This window comes from Scyliorhinus canicula, chromosome 17 (genome assembly GCF_902713615.1).
Source record: "Scyliorhinus canicula chromosome 17, sScyCan1.1, whole genome shotgun sequence".
NCBI lineage: Eukaryota > Metazoa > Chordata > Chondrichthyes > Carcharhiniformes > Scyliorhinidae > Scyliorhinus > Scyliorhinus canicula.
The window spans coordinates 125,454,314-125,474,140 of record NC_052162.1 but is presented as its reverse complement, the minus strand read 5'-3'; the positions used below and the strand labels follow the sequence as shown (position 1 = coordinate 125,474,140).

General features: G+C 48.5%; 2 protein-coding genes and 1 long non-coding RNA gene across 3 annotated transcripts in view; 1 reads left to right on the top strand and 2 right to left on the bottom strand.

Moving 5' to 3' along the window:
- The window catches only part of LOC119951602 (oocyte zinc finger protein XlCOF6-like), a 40,379-nt gene extending 29,429 nt beyond the window's left edge, over positions 1–10,950 (top strand). The window contains exon 6 of the mRNA XM_038774783.1: positions 10,057–10,950. Within this exon, the coding sequence (XP_038630711.1) occupies positions 10,057–10,704 (648 nt within the window). The 3' untranslated portion in view covers positions 10,705–10,950. The remainder of the gene's footprint in view (positions 1–10,056) is intronic.
- LOC119951240 (zinc finger protein 239-like) lies at positions 3,467–6,787 on the bottom strand. The gene is made up of 2 exons (XM_038774292.1): positions 6,635–6,787; positions 3,467–5,165 (listed from the first exon to the last, which is right to left on the bottom strand). The coding sequence occupies exon 2, from the start codon at positions 4,861–4,863 to the stop codon at positions 4,105–4,107; it is 759 nt and encodes a 252-aa protein (XP_038630220.1). The 5' UTR covers positions 4,864–5,165; positions 6,635–6,787; the 3' UTR covers positions 3,467–4,104.
- A 7,173-nt stretch (positions 10,951–18,123) lies between the features above and the next one.
- On the bottom strand, positions 18,124–18,607 carry LOC119951275. The gene is made up of 2 exons (XR_005457576.1): positions 18,548–18,607; positions 18,124–18,409 (listed from the first exon to the last, which is right to left on the bottom strand). It is a non-coding gene; the product is annotated as an uncharacterized LOC119951275 (long non-coding RNA).
- Between the last annotated feature and the right edge of the window lie 1,220 nt (positions 18,608–19,827).

The window sequence follows — 19,827 nt, the reverse complement described above, 5'->3', positions numbered from 1 at the left end:
CTCCACCCTATCGCCATAACTCAGTAACCCCACCCAACACTAAGGGCAATTTTGGACACTAAGGGCAATTTATCATGGCCAATCCACCTAACCCGCACATCTTTGGACTGTGGGAGGAAACCGGAGCACCCGGAGGAAACCCACGCACACACGGGAAGGATGTGCAGACTCCACACAGACAGTGACCCAAGCCGGAATCGAACCTGGGACCCTGGAGCTGTGAAGCGATTGTGCTATCCACAATGCTACCGTGCTGTCATCGGTATCGTGCTACCGTGCTTCAATCCGCCCTAACAGAGAGAGGGATTGCCTCAGCCATCCATCTAGATCACTCTTCATACGGTTAATGATGTGAGTGTAATTTGCTCCATATATTCTATCGATTGTTGGTGGGACAAGAATACTGAGATATTTAGTGCCCGACTGAGCCATTTAAAGGCACTTTGTGTCTCAAGATGGTTGGGATTTGTCCACCTATTTCCATTGCTTCAATTTTTTTAACATTAACTTTATAACCCGAGTCACAGCCTACCTTTTAAATACTCTCAGAGAAAATATGGATGTTGCAGGATCTGATAAGTATCGCAGGACGTCATCAGCATAGAATGACAACTTGTGCTTTTCTTCTCCAGCTAGAACATCTGTATGTCCGTCTTGTCTCTCACCATTTGGGCTCGGGGTTCTATACATAAGTGAGCAGAAGAGGGGGACAGAGGCCAACCCGATCTTGTCCCCCTCTCCAGCCCAAAGACGGGGGCCTCACGGTAGCATGGTGGTTAGCATCAATGCTTCACAGCTCCAGGGTCCCAGGTTCGATTCCCGGCTGGGTCACTGTCTGTGTGGAGTCTGCACGTCCTCCCTGTGTGTGCGTGGGTTTCCTCCGGGTGCTCCGGTTTCCTCCCACAGTCCAAAGATGTGCGGGTTAGGTGGATTGGCCATGCTAAATTGCCCGTAGTGTAAGGTTAATGGGGGGATTGTTGGGTTACGGGTATACGGGTTACGTGGGTTTAAAGTAGGGTGATCATTGTTTGGCACAACATCGAGGGCCGAAGGGCCTGTTCTGTGCTGTACTGTTCTATGTTCTATGTTCAGGAATATGACTGTTCACACGAACAGAGGCCCGTGAGTTTGAATAGAGGATCTGGACCCATCTCACAAAGTTGAGACCAAACTCCAGGCTGGTGGAAAGTCTGAAATAGGTCCACCCATAATATTCGATCAAATGTCTTTTCAGGGTCTAAAGATAAGATCATGGCCTCAACTCTATTCCTTTGGGCATGAGTCATGATGTTAAGGAGCCTGTGGAGATGGTCTCCAGAGTAACACCCGTTATCAATCCAGTTTGGTCTGGGTGTCTAACCTCAGTTATTATCCTGTTTACTCTGTGAGCCAGTGGGTGGATAACCTCAGTTATTATCCTGTTTACTCTGTGAGCCAGTGGGTGGATAACCTCAGTTATTATCCTGTTTACTCTATGGGCCAGTGGGTGTATAGCCTCAGTTATTATCCTGTTTACTCTATGGGCCAGTGGGTGTATAGCCTCAGTTATTATCCTGTTTACTCTATGGGCCAGTGGGTGTATAACCTCAGTTATTATCCTGTTTACTCTATGGGCCAGTATCGATGTTAGAACCTTCAGGATACAATTAAGTTATGATATGGGGCGATGTGACCCACACTCTGTTGGGTCTCTCCCCTCCTCATGAATGGCCATTATAATTGCATCTCTCGATGAAGGAGCCAATGATCCAGTTTCTAATGAGTGACGATAGGCCTGCTGAAGTAAAGGTGGATGTATGTCTTTAACGGTCTTATATAATTTGTTTATGTGGCCATTCAGGCCAGGGCTTGCTTTTTAAAATATAAATTTAGAGGACCTAATTATTTTTTTCCAGTTAAGGTGAAATTTAGCCTAATGCACGAGAGGAAAAGAATACCAGGTTTGCCCAGGATCTGCCCAGCTTACTGTGGTCTCTGTCTGGCAAATGTGTTTCTGGTAAAAATGCAGTTTTGCAGCTTAGATGTTTCAACTGTCAGAGCATCTTTTTTCTCTTAATGGGGTAATGTCACCCTTTCACATTTAAAAAAAAAATTTAGAGTACACAATTAATTTAACTGTTTCATCTGGAGCTGAGAAATTTCACCACAAATGATCTCGGGGGTGAATTAGCATCTGACGGCTTTTGTTACAGTGACCTGTGAGCCCACTCTAGTTGTAGTGGGAAATCGATCGGGAGTTTAAGCAGGTTCTTGAGAAAGCTTTCGACCCAACGGATAATGTCCCACCTGCTGAGTTTTCTGGCAGCCCATAAATTCACAGGTTGTTCCGTCTCATGAAACGTTCGAGGTTCTGACATCTGTCCTCTAATCGTCTGTCTCTCCAGAGCAAACACGAAAGGAGCCTGTAATTAAATCCCTGCGAGTGAAGAAAGTGTTGCTGGAGCGCAGTCCGGGGGCGGGGGGGGGGGGGGGGGGGGGGGGGGGGGGGGGGGGGGGGGGGGTGGTTGGTTGGTGTTGCCGAACTTCTGCAATTACTACTGGGTGACTAATAGAGCCATGATTAGGTAGTGGGGGAGGGGTCAGCCTGGGAGCAGATGGAGGCGGCGTCATGTAAATACACCAGTCTGGGAGCATTGGTAACGGCACCTCTGTCGTTCTCACTGGCCCGATACTCCACAAGTGTGTGAGGTGCGCAGGAAGCCCAGCAAATCATATCCACATGTTTTGGGCATGCCCGAAGCTCAGAGGGTTTTGGCAGAGTTTTGCTAAGGCAATATCCACGGTGCTAAAAACACGGGTGGTGCCGAGTCCGGAGGTAGCGATCTTTAGAGTGTCGGAAGTTCCAGGAGTTCAGGGGCGAAAGAGGCCGACATCTTGGCCTTTGCCTCCCTGGTAGCCCGGAGACGGATCTTATTAATGTGGACGGACTCAAAGCCCCCGAGTGTAGAGGCCTGGGTTAGTGACATGGCTGGGTTTCTCAGTCTCGAGAAAATAAAGTTTGCCTTAAGAGGGTCAATGGTCGGGTTCACCCGGAGGTGGCAGCCGTTTGTCGACTTTCTCGGGGAAAATTAAAATGTCAGCAAATGCAATATTCCAAGCGGGGGTCGGGGTGGGGGGGTATTGTTGTTATATAGTTGGGGTGTGTGAAGATTGGGCTGGGGGGGGGGGGGGGGGGGAGAAATGTTTATTTTACCATCTTGATGTGATTGTTAATGTTACTGTTATAAAAAACTTTCAAATACCTCAATAAAATATTATTTAAAAAATAATCTATATTTGTTGCATTCATGTGAAATGAAAGTCACCTTTGAACATTCTCCCAGTGTCTGCCTGGGTCTCACTCCCACAACCCAAAAAGATTTGCAGAGGAGGTAAATTGGCCACGCCAAATTGCCACTTAATTGGAAAAAACAAATTAGGTACTCTAAATTTATTTTTAAAATAAATGAATGTCACCAATGGCCCAGAGGACCATAGGCTGCTTTCCCCTTTGAGAGAGAGAGAGAGCTGACTGGTGGTGATTTAACCTGAGGGTCACCACACCTCAGTTGAGGGGCAAGGTTCATGGATAACCTCCGCCGATATGGGAGTTGAATCCATGTTGTTGGAGTCGCTCCGCATCACAAACCAGCCATCCAGCCAACTGAGCTAACTGGCCCTTGTAATATGTAATAATTAACTATTATCTATTCACTATCTCCCATCAGTTTCCCCGTCCACCTCAGACAACTTGCCCCTCATACCCTAATAGTGTTCTTCTGTGAGAAGCATCAAGATACATTAAACAAAAGAGCCACATAACCACCACAACCCATCTTCATGGCAACATGGCATGATTGGGGGATTCCAAACAGAAATGGAAATTACATATTTTTGAATTTCCAAAAGCCCTTTCACTCTGTGATCCTTTTATTGTGCAATTCAAAGCCAGGTATTCACAAGTTTTGAAAATCATCAACCCACTGGAGGCAAAGTTGTGAAACCGGAGTGTCCAGCAGAAAGAAACCCTCCAACAATCCCCACTGACCAACTACCAGAATGAACAAAATACAGTCCTCGAGGTAATTGAGAGGAGAAACAATAACCGCAGATTCCAACCTGTCATCAATTGTGAACTTGTTGGTGTCTCAGCAGATGTGATGAAACACAAAATCCCTTCCCACACTGAGAGCAGGTGAACAGCCTCTCCCCAGTGTGAATTTGCTGGTGTCTCTGCAGGTTGGATTGCTGAATGAATCCCTTCCCACACTGAGAGCAGGTGAACGGCTTCTCCTCAGTGTGAACCTGTTGATGTCTTTGAAGGCTGGATAAAACACTGAATGCCTTTCCACACTGAGAACAGGTGAATGGCTTCTCCCCAGTGTGAACTCTCAGGTGTGTCTCCAGGTTGGACAACTGAGTAAATCCCTTCCCACACTGAGAGCAGTTGAATGGCCTCTCCCCAGTGTGAACTCTCTGGTGTGCCTGCAGGTTGGATGAATATCTGAATCCCTTCCCACATTGAGAGCAGGAGAACGGCTTTTCCCCAGTGTGAACTCGCTGGTGTGTCTGCAGCGGGAATAGCTGAGTGAATCCCTTCCCACACTGAGCGCAGGTGAACGGCTTCTCCCCAGTGTGAACTGCCTGATGTCTGTGCAGGGTGGAGGAATCACTGAATCCCTTCCCACACTGGGAGCACGTAAATGGCCTCTCCCCAGTGTGAAATCGCTGGTGTGTCCGCAGGTGGGAGAACTGAGTGAATGACTTTCCACACCGAGAGCAGCTGAATGGCCTCTCCCCAGTGTGAATGCGCCGATGAGCCTCTAGTGCAGATGGGGCTCCGTATCCCTTCCCACAATCCCCACATTTCCACGGTCTGTCCATGTTTCGAATCTTTGTGTCTCTCCGGGTTGGACAATCAGCTGAAGCCTTGACAACACAGAACCCACATGTACGGTCTCTCCCCCTGCTTCTTTCAGACTGTGTAACTGGTTAAGGCTCTTTCCACAGTCAGTGCTCTGGAACACACTCACTCGAGTGTGTGTGTCTCTTGGTTCTTTTCCAGTCACACTGATGTTTAAAATATTTTGAAGCCTATAGAACGTCAGACCGATGGTATTCAGATCCCGAAGAATCGAGTGACTGTCAGATTGAGACTTGTCTGTGATTCCTCCTCTTCTAATATCCTGGAAAAACAATTTACAAAAAATATCACTGTCAGTAGAGGATAGAAATTCAGAACAGACAATTCTAGTTTCTCTGGAACGTTCCTTCCTCTCTCATTCCCCAAATGTTGTAAATCACCATCCCACACACTCTCCCTCCATTCTCACTCTGCTGTATCTAATATTCACCCTCCCAATTCTCCGCCAGATGCTGATTCAGGCTGATTGGCAGATCCATGGTCATCACTTCCTGTAAGAACACAGATGATAACAAATAGGAGCTGCAGTCAGCCATTCAGCCCATAGAACCTGCTCAACCATTAAATGAGCTAATTGGCCAATCTACCTAAGCACCATTTTGCCACACTATCTCCCATCGATATGTTCAATATCTAGAAGCCTATCAATCTCTTTCTTGAAAATACTTGATGACTGAGGTTCCACAGTCCTCTGGGGTAGAGAATTCCAGATCTTGACCACATCCTCCAGTGAAGAAATCCCTCCTTATCTCCGCTTTCTCTCCATTTTCCTACTTGTTGCCCATAACCCTCAACTCCCTTGTCAATTAAAAATCTAGCTAACTCATCCTTGAATATATTCAATGTCCCTCAGACCCCACTGGTCCCTGTGGAAGAGAAATCCAGACACTAATAACCCTCTGAAGAAAGAGATGACTGGAAATATACAATGTAACTGCATACATTATGGCACAACTAGAAACAATAATAAATGTACTTAATTACACTGGACATATCTGCCTGATTTTAATTTTTTTCTTTTTAAAAGTAAATTTAGAATACCCAATTCTTTTTTTCCAATTAAAATGGAATTTGGCGTGGCCAATCCACCTACCCTTCACATCTTGTGGTTGTGGGGATGTGATCCACGCAGACACAGGGAGAATGTGCAAACTCAACACAGACAGTGACCTGGATCGAAGTCGTGTTCTCGGTGCAGTAAAGCAACAGTGATTAACCATGCCACCCACTGCCTAATATTTATTTACTGTCCCTTTAAATGTTAGCTATCTCGTGGGGAAGCCAGCCCTTTAATTGTCAACATTGGGAAAGAGACCATCCTTTTGGCTAGACAAATAAATGTGTCAAACTGAGGGAGCAAAGGATGGCAATGTCTTTAAGCCATGATGTGGAGATGCCGGCATTGGACTGAGATGAGCAGAGTAAGAAGCCTTGCAAGACCAGGTTAAAGTCCAACAGGTTTATTTCAAATTACTAGCTATCAGAGCACTGCTCCTTCCTCAGGTGAAGGGAAGGAGAGAAAGCTAGTGATTCAAAACAAACCTGTTGGACATTAACCTTCTGTTCTAAGACTTCTCAATGTCTTTAAGAGAGAATACTTGGGCCAAGCTTTCCAGAGTCTGCACCCTCCCTGGATTCACTTCCTTTCCCTTCAGTTGCTGCAAGTGACCAACTGAAGGTGAGAATGAGAAAAGAAATGGAAAGGGGGAGAAAAGAAAGTGTTTTACTCACTGATGTTGGAGACAGGAGGAAGTGTCAGTCTCAGTCTTCATTCACACAAAGCCCACGCTGATTGGCTGGAGGAGAAGAGTTCTTCCGGTCCTAACTCTTCCCATTGGTCAATACCTCACCAGGACGGTCAGGAGCCGGGCTTTCTCTCGCACATGCGCAGCATCCCGTCTCTCTTGGACATGCGCAGTCCCGGGATGGGGGAGGGGAAATCACTGAGAGGCTTCTCGCTCTGGCCGGAGGTGTCAGCCGGTTGCCTGAAAACCTTGTCTGGAGGGGAAACAATGAGTGGGGCGGAGCTGCTGTGTCCGCGTGCCAGGCCTGCGCACTGGAACCCTGAGACGTCACCGCGGATTCCTCTGCGTGCGCAGGAAAATTGTCGACCAATGGGAAAGTTGGTGAATCGGAAGGACTCACTTCCATTATCCAATCAGCTCCCTGTTGTCTGAATGCGGAAGCTGGACAAGGAGGGAACCTGGGACCTCACACAGACTGAAAACTCCTCCTGTCTCCAACATCTGTGAGTAAAACGCTTTCTTTCTCCCCCTTTCCATTTCCTTCTCATTCTCACCTTCAATCGGTCACTTGCAGCAACTGAAGGGAAAGGAAGTGAATTTAGGGAGGGTGCAGACTCTGGAAAGTTTGGCCCAGGTCTCTCTCTCTTAAAGACATTGACATCCTTTGCTCCCTCAGCTTGACACATTTATTTGTCTGGCTAAAATAATGGTCTCTTTCCTAATGTTCACAATTAAAGGGCTGGTTACGCCAGGAGATGCTGACATTTAAGAAGACAGTAAATTAATATCGGACAGAGATATGCCTCGTGTTGTTATATGGTACAGGTTAGATATTTATGATTCTGTAATAAAGTACATTCATTATTATTTCTAGTTGTGTAATATTGTACTGTCGCTATGTTATATATTTCCAGTCATCTCTTCCCTCAGAGGGTTATTAGTCTGTGGATTTCTCTTCCACAGGGACGAGTGGGATATGGGGGTCATTGAATATATTCATGGATGAGGTGGACAGATTTTTAATAAGTTGTTATATTTTAAATCATTCTTTAAACAATGTGTACAGCAGAGTAACAGAAAAAGTGGTGGAAAATGGGCACAGAGTGGAACAAGAAATATTGCCAACATAAATACAAGCAACACATTGCAGAATTAATTTGGAACAGGATATTTGAGGGACCAGAGCCTCAAGATGAAATGCCAGATCAATTGAACAACCAGTTAACAGGTTAATGTCGTGAGTGGGGAAAGAGGGTAAGATTATATAAAAACAGAGGATAACAATTCAGTTTGTAAAATATGACAAACAGACTAACTGCATACACAAATGAAAATGAATAACACAGCATGGATGACATAGAACTCTTATAGTGCAGAAGGCCATTCACCCCTCAAGTCTGCACTGAGCCTCAGAAAGAACACTTCACTGAAGCCCACTCCCCATCCTATTCTCGTAACCCGGTGCATTGATCATGGTCAAGCCACCTAACCTAAACATCTTGGACACTAAGGGGCAATTTAGTGTGACCAATCCACTTTAGTACACTGGAACCACCCTTCGGCAATGGCACCACTCGGTTCTGCCATGATTAACGCTCGGATAATAGAAGAAAGACAACGGATAATAAGCACACGACACATCTACCATAATGGAGATTAAATACTATGAGTCCCTGGAACACTCGAGGAGAAGAAGAAGGCATTTAATCGGAGCTCACGGAATAACAACTCCCTTCAACAGGATAAAAGGTAACAATTTCAGGCAACAACACCATGATAGGGAAAGAGTTCGGATTAGAGCCTGAGTTAGTCTGAGCTGCAAATCATTACTCCAATCCTTGCCCTTCAAGGATTTAGCACATAGAACATGCAGTGCAGAAAGAGGCCATTCAGCCCATCGAGTCTGCACGACCGACCTAAGCCCTAATTTCCACCCTATCCCCATAATCCAATAACACCTCCTGAACTTTTTTTTTGGTCACTAAGGGCAAATTTATCGTGGCCAATCCACCTAACTTGCATGTCTTTGGACTGTGGGAGGAAACCGGAGCACCCGGAGGAAACCCACGCAGACACGGGGAGAATGTGCGGAGTCTGCACAGACTGTGACCCAGTGGGGAATCGAACCTGGGACCCTGCCGCTGTGAGGCCACAGTGCTATCCACTTGTGCTGCCCATCCAATTTAGCAAAGGCCAAGGCAGTAGTCGGATTATTGAAAGACTTGACGGACTTGTCGGATACAATTTTTAGGGTCACAGGATAAAGCGATATAATTCACTGTAGGTGAGATGTGGGAGCCAGGTCTCAGCTCACCGTACTCGTCTCCAGGACCCTCTGGTGATCTTTCAAGTTGTGGAAGTGAATGATTACAGTCCTGCGATCAAAACTATCCGTCAGCCTCAAAGACAGGATCCGATGCCCTTTCTAATTTGAAACACCCAGGCGTCACATCCAGCTTGAGAAAAAGTGGCAGCCGGTCCTCGAAGAACTTAACGGGAGCCTCACCCTCCACACCTTCTGGCAGGCTGATGACTCGGATGTTCTTTCTCTGACCCTTGGTTCTCCAAGTTCTCCAGGACCTCCTCGGCCATGCCACTCGGCCGGTTTTAAAAGGATTCAATTCTTGCCTCCGCCGAGGAGGCATCTTGCTCAATGTTCATGATTCTCTCCTCTGGATCATTGAACCTCTTCATGGTTCAACAGCTCTGCCTCATGAGCTCACAGATATTTAGTCAGCACACTCAGCCTCTGGTCAATAACCAATGATCCCACAGAATAGACGAGCAGGCTCGATGGGCCGAATGGCCAACTGCAGCTCCTATTTGTTATGGTCTCTGTGTCCAGGACAGAAAGCAGTGAGCATGGATCTGTCAATCAGCCTGAATCAGCACCTTCAGGTGAATTGGGAGGGTGAATATTAGATACAGCAGAGTGAGAATGGAGGGAGAGTGTGTGGGATGGAGATTTACAGCTTTTGGGGAATGAGAGAGGAAAGAATGTTTCAGAGAAACTAGAATTGTCTGTTCTGAATTTCTTTCCTGTACTCACAGTGATGTCTTTTATAAATTGTTTTTACAGGGACTTAGAAGAGGAGGAATTACAGACAGAAATCTCAAACGTCACGTCTCAATCTGACTGAGTCTCTCAATTCCTTGGAACTAAATATCATCGGCCTTTGAATCTAGAAGGAGAAATGTTTGTCTTTTCTGTCAGCTTCAAAAGATTTTAAACATCAGTGTGACTGGAAAAGCACTGAGAGACACACACACACACGTGTGAGACTGTTACAGAGCACTGCCTGTGGAAAAAGCTTTAACCAGTGACACAGCCTGAAAAAACATCACACCATTCACAGCGGGGACAGACCGTACACGTGTTGTGTGTGTGGACGAGGCCTGAACTGATTGACAAACCTGGGGAGACACGAGGACACCCCCACCCTGAAGAAACCGTGGAAATGTGGGGACTGTGGGAAGGGATTCAGGGCCCCATCTCAGCTGGAGATTCATCGACGCATTCACACTGGGGAGAGGCCGTTCACTTGTTCTGTGTGTGGGAAGGGATTCACTCAGTTATCCGACCTGCAGACGCACCAGCGAGTTCACACTGGGGAAAGGCCGTTCACCTGCTCTCAGTGTGAGAAGGGATTCACTACTTCCTCGAGCCTCCGGATACACCAGCGAGTTCACACTGGGGAGAGGCCATTCACCTGCTCTCAGTGTAGGAAGGGATTCACTCAATCATCTGACCTGCAGATACATCAGCGAGTTCACACTGGGCAGAGTCCGTTCACCTGCTCTCAGTGTGGGAAGGGATTCACTCGGTTATCCAACCTGCAGGCACACCTGCAAGTTCACACTGGGGAGAAGCCGTTCACCTGCTCTCAGTGTGGGAAGGGATTCACTTGGTTATCCCACCTGCAGAGACACCAGCGAGTTCACACAGGGGAGAGGCCGTTCACCTGCTCTCAGTGTGGGAAGGGATTCACTCAATCATCTGACCTGCGGATACACCAGCGAGTTCACACTGGGAAGAAGACGTTAACCTGCTCTTAGTGGGAGAAGGGATACAGATATCCCAGCACCCTGCGGGAAAACTAGCGAGTTCACACCTGGAAGAAACCGTTCACTTGCTCTGAGCAGGGGAGACATTCAATGATCCGTCCTAACTACGGAGACACTAGTGAGTTAATTCTGGGGAGAGACCATTCATCTGCTCTCAATGTGGGGCGGGGTTTTGTGATTCATCACACCTGTTGTGACTGCAACAAGTTCACAATAAATTCCAGATGTTGGCTCTGTTGTTATTGTTTCTGCTCTCACTGACATCCAGGACTGCATTTTGTTCATTCTGACATCTGGTGAATGCTGATGATTGGAGGGTTTCTTTCTGCTGGACTGGCCGGTCTGACACATCTGCCTCCGGTGGGCTGACCATTTCTGAGCCTCGTTGCAATTACCTGGTTCCAAGTTTGACGAGGGGCACAGAATGAAAAGGTGTTTGCACGTTGGAAGATATTTAGTTCCCAAAGCAGCCACATTGCCATGAAGATGGGCTATGGTGGTTACAGGGTTCTTTTGTCTAATTTATCTGGGTGTTTCTCGCAGAAGGAAACTGTCATGGTTTGAGGGGCAAGTTGTCTGGGGTAGATTGGGAAATTACAATAAACATATCACTGAAAGTGGCAATGCAGGTGGATAAGGTCGCTAAGGAGGCAGACGGCATGCTTGTCTTCATTGGTCGGGGCATTGAGTATAAAAATTGGCAAGTCATGCTGCAGCTGTACAGAACCTTTGTTAGGCCACACTTGGAATATTGCCGACAATTCTGGTCACCACATTACCAAAAGGATGTGGAGGCTTTGGAGAGATTACAGAGGAGGTTTACCAGGATGTTGCCTGGCCTGGAGGGTATTAGCTATGAGGAGAGGTTGGATAAACTCGGATTGTTTTCACTCAAGCAACAGAGGCTGTATATAATGACCCTGTGTTCTACTGCATGGCCTCCATTCCCTCTATTACTTCTACAATCCCGATCGGGGCTCCCAACCCCTCAACTAACCCCTCCTGCATCTTCACAAACTTCAACCCTTCCAAAAACTGCCTCATCCCCTCCACCCTAGCTGGGGGTTCCGACTCATACAACCGACGAGAAAACTCCTCACACCCCCCATTCATCCCCGCTGAGTCCAAGATCGTGTTCCCCCCTCTGTCCTTCACTCTTCCTATCTCCCTGGCCACCTCCCTCTTCTTTAGCTGGTGTGCTAGCATCCTACTGGCCTTCTCCCCATACTCAGAAACCGCCCCCCTCGCCTTCCTCAGCTGCCCCACTGCCTCCCCTGTGGGTAACAGACCAAACTCCATCTGCAACTTCTGCTGCTCCTTCAAGAACCCTGCCTCCGGGGCTTCAGAATACCTTCTGTCCACCTGGAGTATTTCCCTAACCAGTCTATTCATCTTTACCCGCTACACCTTCTCCCTATGAGCCCGTATCCAAATTAGCTCCCCCCTAACCACCGCCTTCAGCGCTTCCCAAACCGTTGCTGCTGAAACCTCCCGTGTCATTTATCTCCAAATAATTCTGGATGGCCTCCCTCACCCGCCCGCACACCCCCTCGTCCACAAACAGTCCTACATCCAATCTCCATTGCAGTCGCTGACCTTACTCCTTGCTCACCCGTAGATCCACCCAGTGTGGGGCAGGGTGCGACACAACAATCGCCGAATACTTGGTATCTATCACCCCCGCCAGCAAAGCCTTGTTCAAAATGAAAAAAATCAATCCGGGAATACACTTTGTGCATGTGGGGAAAAAAAGAAAACTCCTTCGCTCTCGGCTGTCCAAACCTCCACAGGGCACCCCCCCCCCCCCCCCCCCCATCTGTTCCATAAACCTCTTTAGCTCCTTTCCCGCAACTCACACCCTCCCTGTCCTTGAACTCGACTGATCCAACCTCTGATCGCTAACCGTATTGAAGTGTCCCCCATCCCCCCATGATCAGCTTGTGCGAATCCAGGTCCGGAATCTTCCCCAACACCCACCTCATAAACTCCGCGTCATCCCAATTTGGTGCGTGAATATTCACTCATACCACCAGCATCCCCTCCAGCTTCCCACTCACCATGATATTCCTACTCCCTGAGTCCGCCATTATATTCCCTGCCTCAAATAACACCCGCTTATTAATCAAGATCGCAGCCCCCTGAGGGGCGGCATGTGGCACAGTGGTTAGCACTGGGACTACGGCGCTGAGGACCCGGGTTCGAATCCCGGCCCTGGGTCACTGTCCGTGTGGGGTTTGCACTTTCTCCCCATGTCTGCGTGGGTTTCACCCTCACAACCCAAAGATGTGCAGGTTAGGTGGATTGGCCGCACTAAATTACCCCTTAATTGGAGAATAATGAATTGGGAACTCGAAATTTATATTTAAAAAAAGATCGCAACCCCCCTTGTTTAAGAGTCGAGCCCCGAATGAAATATCTGCCCGTCCCACCCGTTCCTCAGCCAAGTCTGATCCACTACCCTCAGGTGTGTCTCTTGTAACATTGCCACGTCCGCCTTCAACCTCCTCAAATGCACGAACACACGAGCCCTCTTGACCGGCCCAGTCAGCACCTCTCACGTTCCATGTGATCTGCCTGGCCGGGGGGCACTGCCCCCCCTTGCCACCCTCACCCACTGCCGAGCAACCATCACCCTTCCTCGGCCAGCCTCCAGCCTGAGTCCCCGCCTCCCCAGGCCCACCCTCGGGTGCCCACCGTCATCGACCTCCAATTTGTCTCCCAATGCCAGTCCCTCCCCTGTCAGCAGAACAATTCCCCCGCCCCGCCCCCCACATTAACAAAACAGCAATCTCAACCCCCCCCCCCCCCCCCCCCCATACCAAACTAGTCACCTGCTCGGCCCCCACTGAGCCAGCCCACCCAGCTAGCCTGGGAACCCCCGCCCATCATGCCAGGCAGCCTGCCCCCATTGACCCCCCCTCCCTCGCTCGAACAGACAGATGCAAAACATAACAATTCCCAACCAACACAAAGAAGAAAATTTCTCCCACCATCTCCCCCACAGGAACAAAGTTTTTAAAAAAAATTTAGATTACCCAATTATTTTTTCCAATTAAGGGGTAATTTAGTGCGGCCAATCCACCTACTCTGCACATTTTTGGGTTGTGGGGGCGAAACCCACGCAGACACGGGGAGAATGTGCAAACTCCACACGGACAGTGACCCAGAGCCGGGATCGAACCTGGACCTCAGCGACGTGAGGCGGTTGTGCTAACCACTAGGCCACCGTGCTGCCCCACAGGAACAAAGTTAACCCGCAACAAAACTGCACAACGGCCCAAAAATTGGTACGAAAACACGACATTCACAGCCCATAAAGAAAATAAATTTAGCAGCATCGGTACAGAATTACTCGCCCCCAAGTTCAATGTCCTCCATCACCTGCCAGTCCCCTGTCCTTAACAAAGTTCTTCGCCTCATCCGGCGATCCAGAATAAAGTTCTTGCTCTTCATAAATAACCCACAAACGAGCTGGTTACAACATGCCGAACTTCACCCCTTTCTTAAAGAGGGTCGTTATAACTTTGTTGAATCTCGACCTTCTTTTGGCCAGTTCTGCACCCAAGTCCTGGTAAGTGCAGTTTGTTATTTTCCCATTTACCGCAGCTCGGCTGCCTGGCCCACCTCAAGATCTGTTCCTTATCCAGGAACCGGGGCATTCGGACCACCATCGCCCTCGGCGCCTCATTCATCCGTGGCTTCCTTGCAAGCGCTCTGTGCGCCCTGTCCACCTCCAAGGGTCGAGTAAACCTTCCCCCAGCAGATTCTCGAACATACCCGCCACGTCTGTCCCTGCGTCCGATCCCTCAATGCCCTCCGAGAGGCCAACGATCCTCAGGTTCTACCTGCGTGACCTGTTCTCCAGATCCTCCACCTTCTCTTGCAGCCTTTTCTGATGGTCCCTCATCAGCTCCACTGCCATCGCGGTTAGCTGGTCCTCGTGCTCAGCCACCGCCTCTTCCACCTTCTGGATCGCCTGTCCCTGGGCTTCCAATCTTTGCCCCACCCGGTCAATCCCCGTCTTAATCGGGTCCAGGTACTCTTGTCTTTGCTTGGCGAAGCTCTGCTGAAGGAATTTCACCAGCTACTCCGTTGATCACTGGGCCGGCAATCCCAGTCCCTGAGCCTCCGCCATGTTTTCCTGGGCAGTCTTCACTACCTTCTTTGCCCAACAATGTCTCCTTTTCAGACCACTTTTGGTCCACGACTCCATAAACTGGTGGGGGATTCTTCTCCTCCACCTCACCAGTCTCCAACTTTGCCGATCAAATCCCCAATAAGTCAGGGGGAAAAGGTCCCAAAGGTCCACCACGAGCGCGAGCTACCAAATAAGCAACCTCTCACTCCATGGCCACCACCGGAAGTCATCTTTGCCCTTCTGAAGCAACAAGGAGATGGACGCCTGCCCCATCATTTGCAGCAAGGCAACACTTTCCATTGCATACTTGAACATTAACCATCAAAAGCGCCAGCCTATCCTTAAGTCTTTTATAAAATTCAACTGGGAACCTATCTGGCCCCGCTGCCTTGCCTGCCTGTATCCTCCCAATCACCACCTTCACCTCCTCCACCCCCATCAGCTCCTCCAACCCTGCCCTCTCCACCCCCCTCAATCTCGGGCACTCAAACCCACCCAGAAACTCCATCATCTCCCACTCCTCCTCTGGTGGCTCCGACTTATACCAGTCCCAAGTAGAACTCCTCAAACACCTTATTAATCTGTTCCGGAGCCACCACCAACACCTCCATCCTGTGCCGCAACCAAACTCTCCCTTGCTGCGGCCTCCCTACGTAGCTGACCTACACTCTGACCTACCCCCCCCCCCCCCCCCCCCCATACTCAGACAACCCCACTCATCCTTCTCAGCTTACGCACTGCTTTCCCTGTGGACAATATGTCAAACCTCGCCTGCAACTCCTTCCTCTTTGCCAGGAGCCCTGGGTCCGCGTCCCCACCTACCTCCCATCCACCTCGAAAATCTCTTCGATCAGTTGTTGCCGTTCCTCCCTCTCCTTCCTATCCACCTTGCCCTTAAACAGGATCACCTCCCCCCTTACTACTGCTTTCAGAGCCTCCCAAACCACCGATGAAATGCCGAGCAGAGCCTGAGTTGAGAACCTTTAACCACAATGTCTGAAGAACGGATTGTGGTTAGAAGAAAGATGTCGTTCGACATTTCGAAGTGGAGTAAATTTGACCTGTCTGGGACATGGGTCAGAAGGAGAATAAGAACCAAGCATTGAAGATTCCATTTCAGCGATAACCGAGGATCAACCGGGACAAATGGGTGATGGCTCAGAGAATAGAACAGACCTCCGAGAGGAATGTGGCCAATTCAGTTCAAAGGGGTAATATCTACTTATGTCTGAAGCTCTGACATCACCTCGGTCAGAGTTTCCCCGGTGAGGGGAGCGGCCCCACCCGGCGACCCAGCCCCCGCCATCTTCCTTCCTGCAGGACTCACAGCAGCACTCGCCGGCGGACCTTCGCTCACCCCCTTCTTTCCAGCACCTTTCCTCTGGGACTTCGTCAGCCTCCTTATGACTTCCCACAATAACTCATCTAAAAACTCCCTAAACTGGGCATAAAAGTCCAAAATCCGGGCCTCTCACAGGAGCTACCTAACGTGTGACATCCACCGACATAATGTCACCGGAAGTCCCCGGAATGAACAATATCAATATGACACCAGCATCAAGATATTAACGACAGGCCATTCATCTGCTCTGTCTGTGGACAGAGCTTCTCTCAGTCAGGCAGCCTGCTGGCACTGGGGAGAGGACATTGAAAAATGTTCCAGGAGTGGGATGGAATTCAGCCAATCCTCCAGTCTGTTGACACACCAGCGAGTTCAAACTGGGGAGCTGCTGTTGACATGTTCTCTGTGCGGATAGAGAGTCACTCACTCATCCCACTTCCTGACACACCAGCCACTTCATGTTTGACTGCAGTGGCTGGACTCTGCTGAGGGAAATATTCACTCTATCTGAGCCCCTCAGAATTACACACAACTCAATTCAATCTCCCCTCAGCCTCCTCTGTTCCAATGAGAACAACCCCAGCCTCTTCAATCTTTCCTCATAGTTAAAATTCTCCATCCTGGGTAACATCATCATAAATCTCCTCTGCAGCCTCTCTCGTGTGATCACATCCTTCCTGTAATGTTGTGACCAGAACTGTCCATGGTGCTCCGGCTGCGGTCTAACTGGTGTTTGATGCAGTTCCAGCACAATCTCCCTGTTCTTATATTCTCGGCTCTCGGCTACCAAAGGAAACTATCCCACCTGCCTTCCTTTTTTTAAGAATAAATGTAGAGTATCCAATTAATTTTTTCCAATTAAGGGGCAATTTATTGTGGCCAATCCATCTACCCTACGCATCTTTGGGTTGTGGGGTCAAAACCCACGCAAACCAGGGTGAATTTCATTTCATTTTTTGTTTTCATTTAATTTCATTTTTCAGTTTCATTTCATGTATAAACTCCACACAGACAGTGACCCAGAGCCGGGATCAAACCTGGAACATCGGCGCCATGAGGCAGCAATGCTAATCACTGTGCCATCGTTCTGCCCCCACCTGCCTTCCTAAGCATTGAAGAGAGAGTGAGAGAGAGGCACCAAAGAGAAGAGAGGAGCACCAGAGACTGAGGCAGGAGAGAGAGTACGGAGAGGCAGTCGGCAAGAGAAGCAGCAGAGGGAGAGAGAGGCACCAGAGAGAGGAGCGTCAGAGACAGAGAGGCAGGAGAAAGGGGAGAGGAGAGAGAGAGTGGGAGAGACCCTCGTCGGTAACAAAAAAAAGTAATGAAATTGAGTTCAGACAGAGATCTGCATGAACTGACACCACTTTGTTCACAGATTAACAGAGTAATCACTGTACTTGAATCAATGTTATTCACTTTTGGAATCAAATGAATTAAGGGTCAGATTAATTATAACAACCCCAGTATCAGGTAGATACAGAACAGGGTTAAACAAGTGTCCAGTATTAGAGGTCTCTGTGGCTGTTGGATGCCTGGTTTCACTGTACAGCTGACAAGCCCACAGCTTCAGTGAACCCGTCTACCCAGGGTCTGTTTCTAAACCCTCATCACAGCATATTACCTGGTTAGCTATTTATATATGGTCATCATGGTCGGACAGCTAACACAAAGCTCAACCAGAAACTATGGTTCTTCTTTCTACTGATTCCAGCTCCGACAAGGGGTCACAGCATCTCCAGCCCTCAGCTCAGTTACTGGGCTGTCATTGACATGAGCAACAGAGAGACAGCAAGTTGCCTGAGGCTTAAATAGAAAGTTGAAACTTGTGGCTCTAAAACCAACTGCGTAAGATCTCTGAAAAGATCAGTAACTTCAAAAGATAAATTCTAAACCCAGTGAACAAACTAAAGAATCATAAGACAAAAACTTCAAGTTTATGACTTTTACTGCAACAAACTAGAAACAATGCCTAAACACTATTTTTATAGGGAACGTATCCCTTAAACTATAAATAGAACATTGCCCTTTTATTTTTAACACAATAAAAAACCACACTCCATGGTTACGTCGCTGAAGTTGCCGCTCAATTCTCCTGGAACCAGTCCAATGTGACTCTTTGTTCTTGTGTTTACTTCCATTCTATTCCTTTGCCTGACTGGCAAACCTTCACCCCAGAAGTATCTTGCAGTGATGGTTCTCCTGATGATATTCAGGTCCTGATAAATAATAATAATCTTTATTGTCACAAGTCGGCTTACATTAACACTGCAATGAAATTACTGTGAAAAGCCCCTAGTCGCCACATTCCGCCGCCTGCTTGGGTACAGAGGGAAAATTCAGAATGTCCAAATTACCTATCAGCATGCCTTTCGGGACTTGTGGGAGGAAACCGGAGCACCCGGAGGAAATCCACGCAGACACGAGGAGAACATGCAGACTCCGCACAGTGACCCAAGCCGGGAATCGAACCTGGCACCCTGGAGCTGTGAGCAACAGTGCTAACCACCGTGCCACCATGCCGCCCATAACTAAGTGACTCTTCCAAATCCTGAAGTCTTTTTTTCGGTAAATTATCTAATATCCTGTAAAACAAATGGAAATTAAGAACAGACAATTCTAGTTCCTATGAAATATTCTTTCCTCTCTCATTCCTCAAAAGCTGTAAATCGCCATCCAACACACTCTCCCTCCATTCTCACTCTGCTGTTTGTAATATTCACCCTCCCAATTCTGAAGGTGCTGATTCAGGCTGATTGGCAGATCCATGCTCACTGCTTCCCGTCCTGGACAGAGGCCTGAGATTCTCCATGCAGACTGCCAGACAGAAATATGTCTATATTACTGAACTCAAAATGTGGGCAACACACAGACTGGATTCACTTCCTTTCTCTTCAGTTGCTGCAAGTCACCACCCTCCCCCCCCCCCCCCCCCCCCCAAGAATGAGAAAAGAACCACAAGCAGAGTGGCGCAGCGGAAGAGTGCTGGGTCCATAACCCAGAAGTCGATGGATCAAAGCCATCCTCTGCTATTCATCTTCTCACTGACACCAAAAACAAACAAGTCCCTATCACCTCGCAGAACATCCGCCTTCTTATTGGGTAGCACGGTAGCACAAGTGGACAGCACTGTGGCTTCACAGCGCCAGGTCCCAGGTTCGATTCCCCGCTGGGTCACTGTCTGCTGAGTTTGCACGTTCTTCCCATGTCTGCGTGGGTTTCCTCCGGGTGCTCTGGTTTCCTCCCACAGTCCAAAGACGTGCAGGTTAGGTGGATTGGCCGTGATAAATTGCCCTTAGTGACCAAAAAGTTTAGAAGGGGTTATTGGGTTATGGGGATAGGGTGGAAGTGAGGGCTTAATGTGGGTCGGTGCAAGTGAGGGCTTAATGTGGGTCGGTGCAGACTCGATGGGCCGAATGGCCTCCTTCTGCACAGCATGTTCGATGGAAATCTATGTAAAATGGAAAGATAAAGTAGACTTGGAGCGGCTGCTGCCTCTTGTGGGCATTTGAGAACGAGAGGAATAGTCTTCAGATAAGAGGTAGCAAATTCAGAACAGAGGTGAGGAGAAGCTGCTTCTTCAAAGGGCTGTGAATCTGCGGAATTCACAACCCCAGAGTGCGGTGGAGCTGGCACA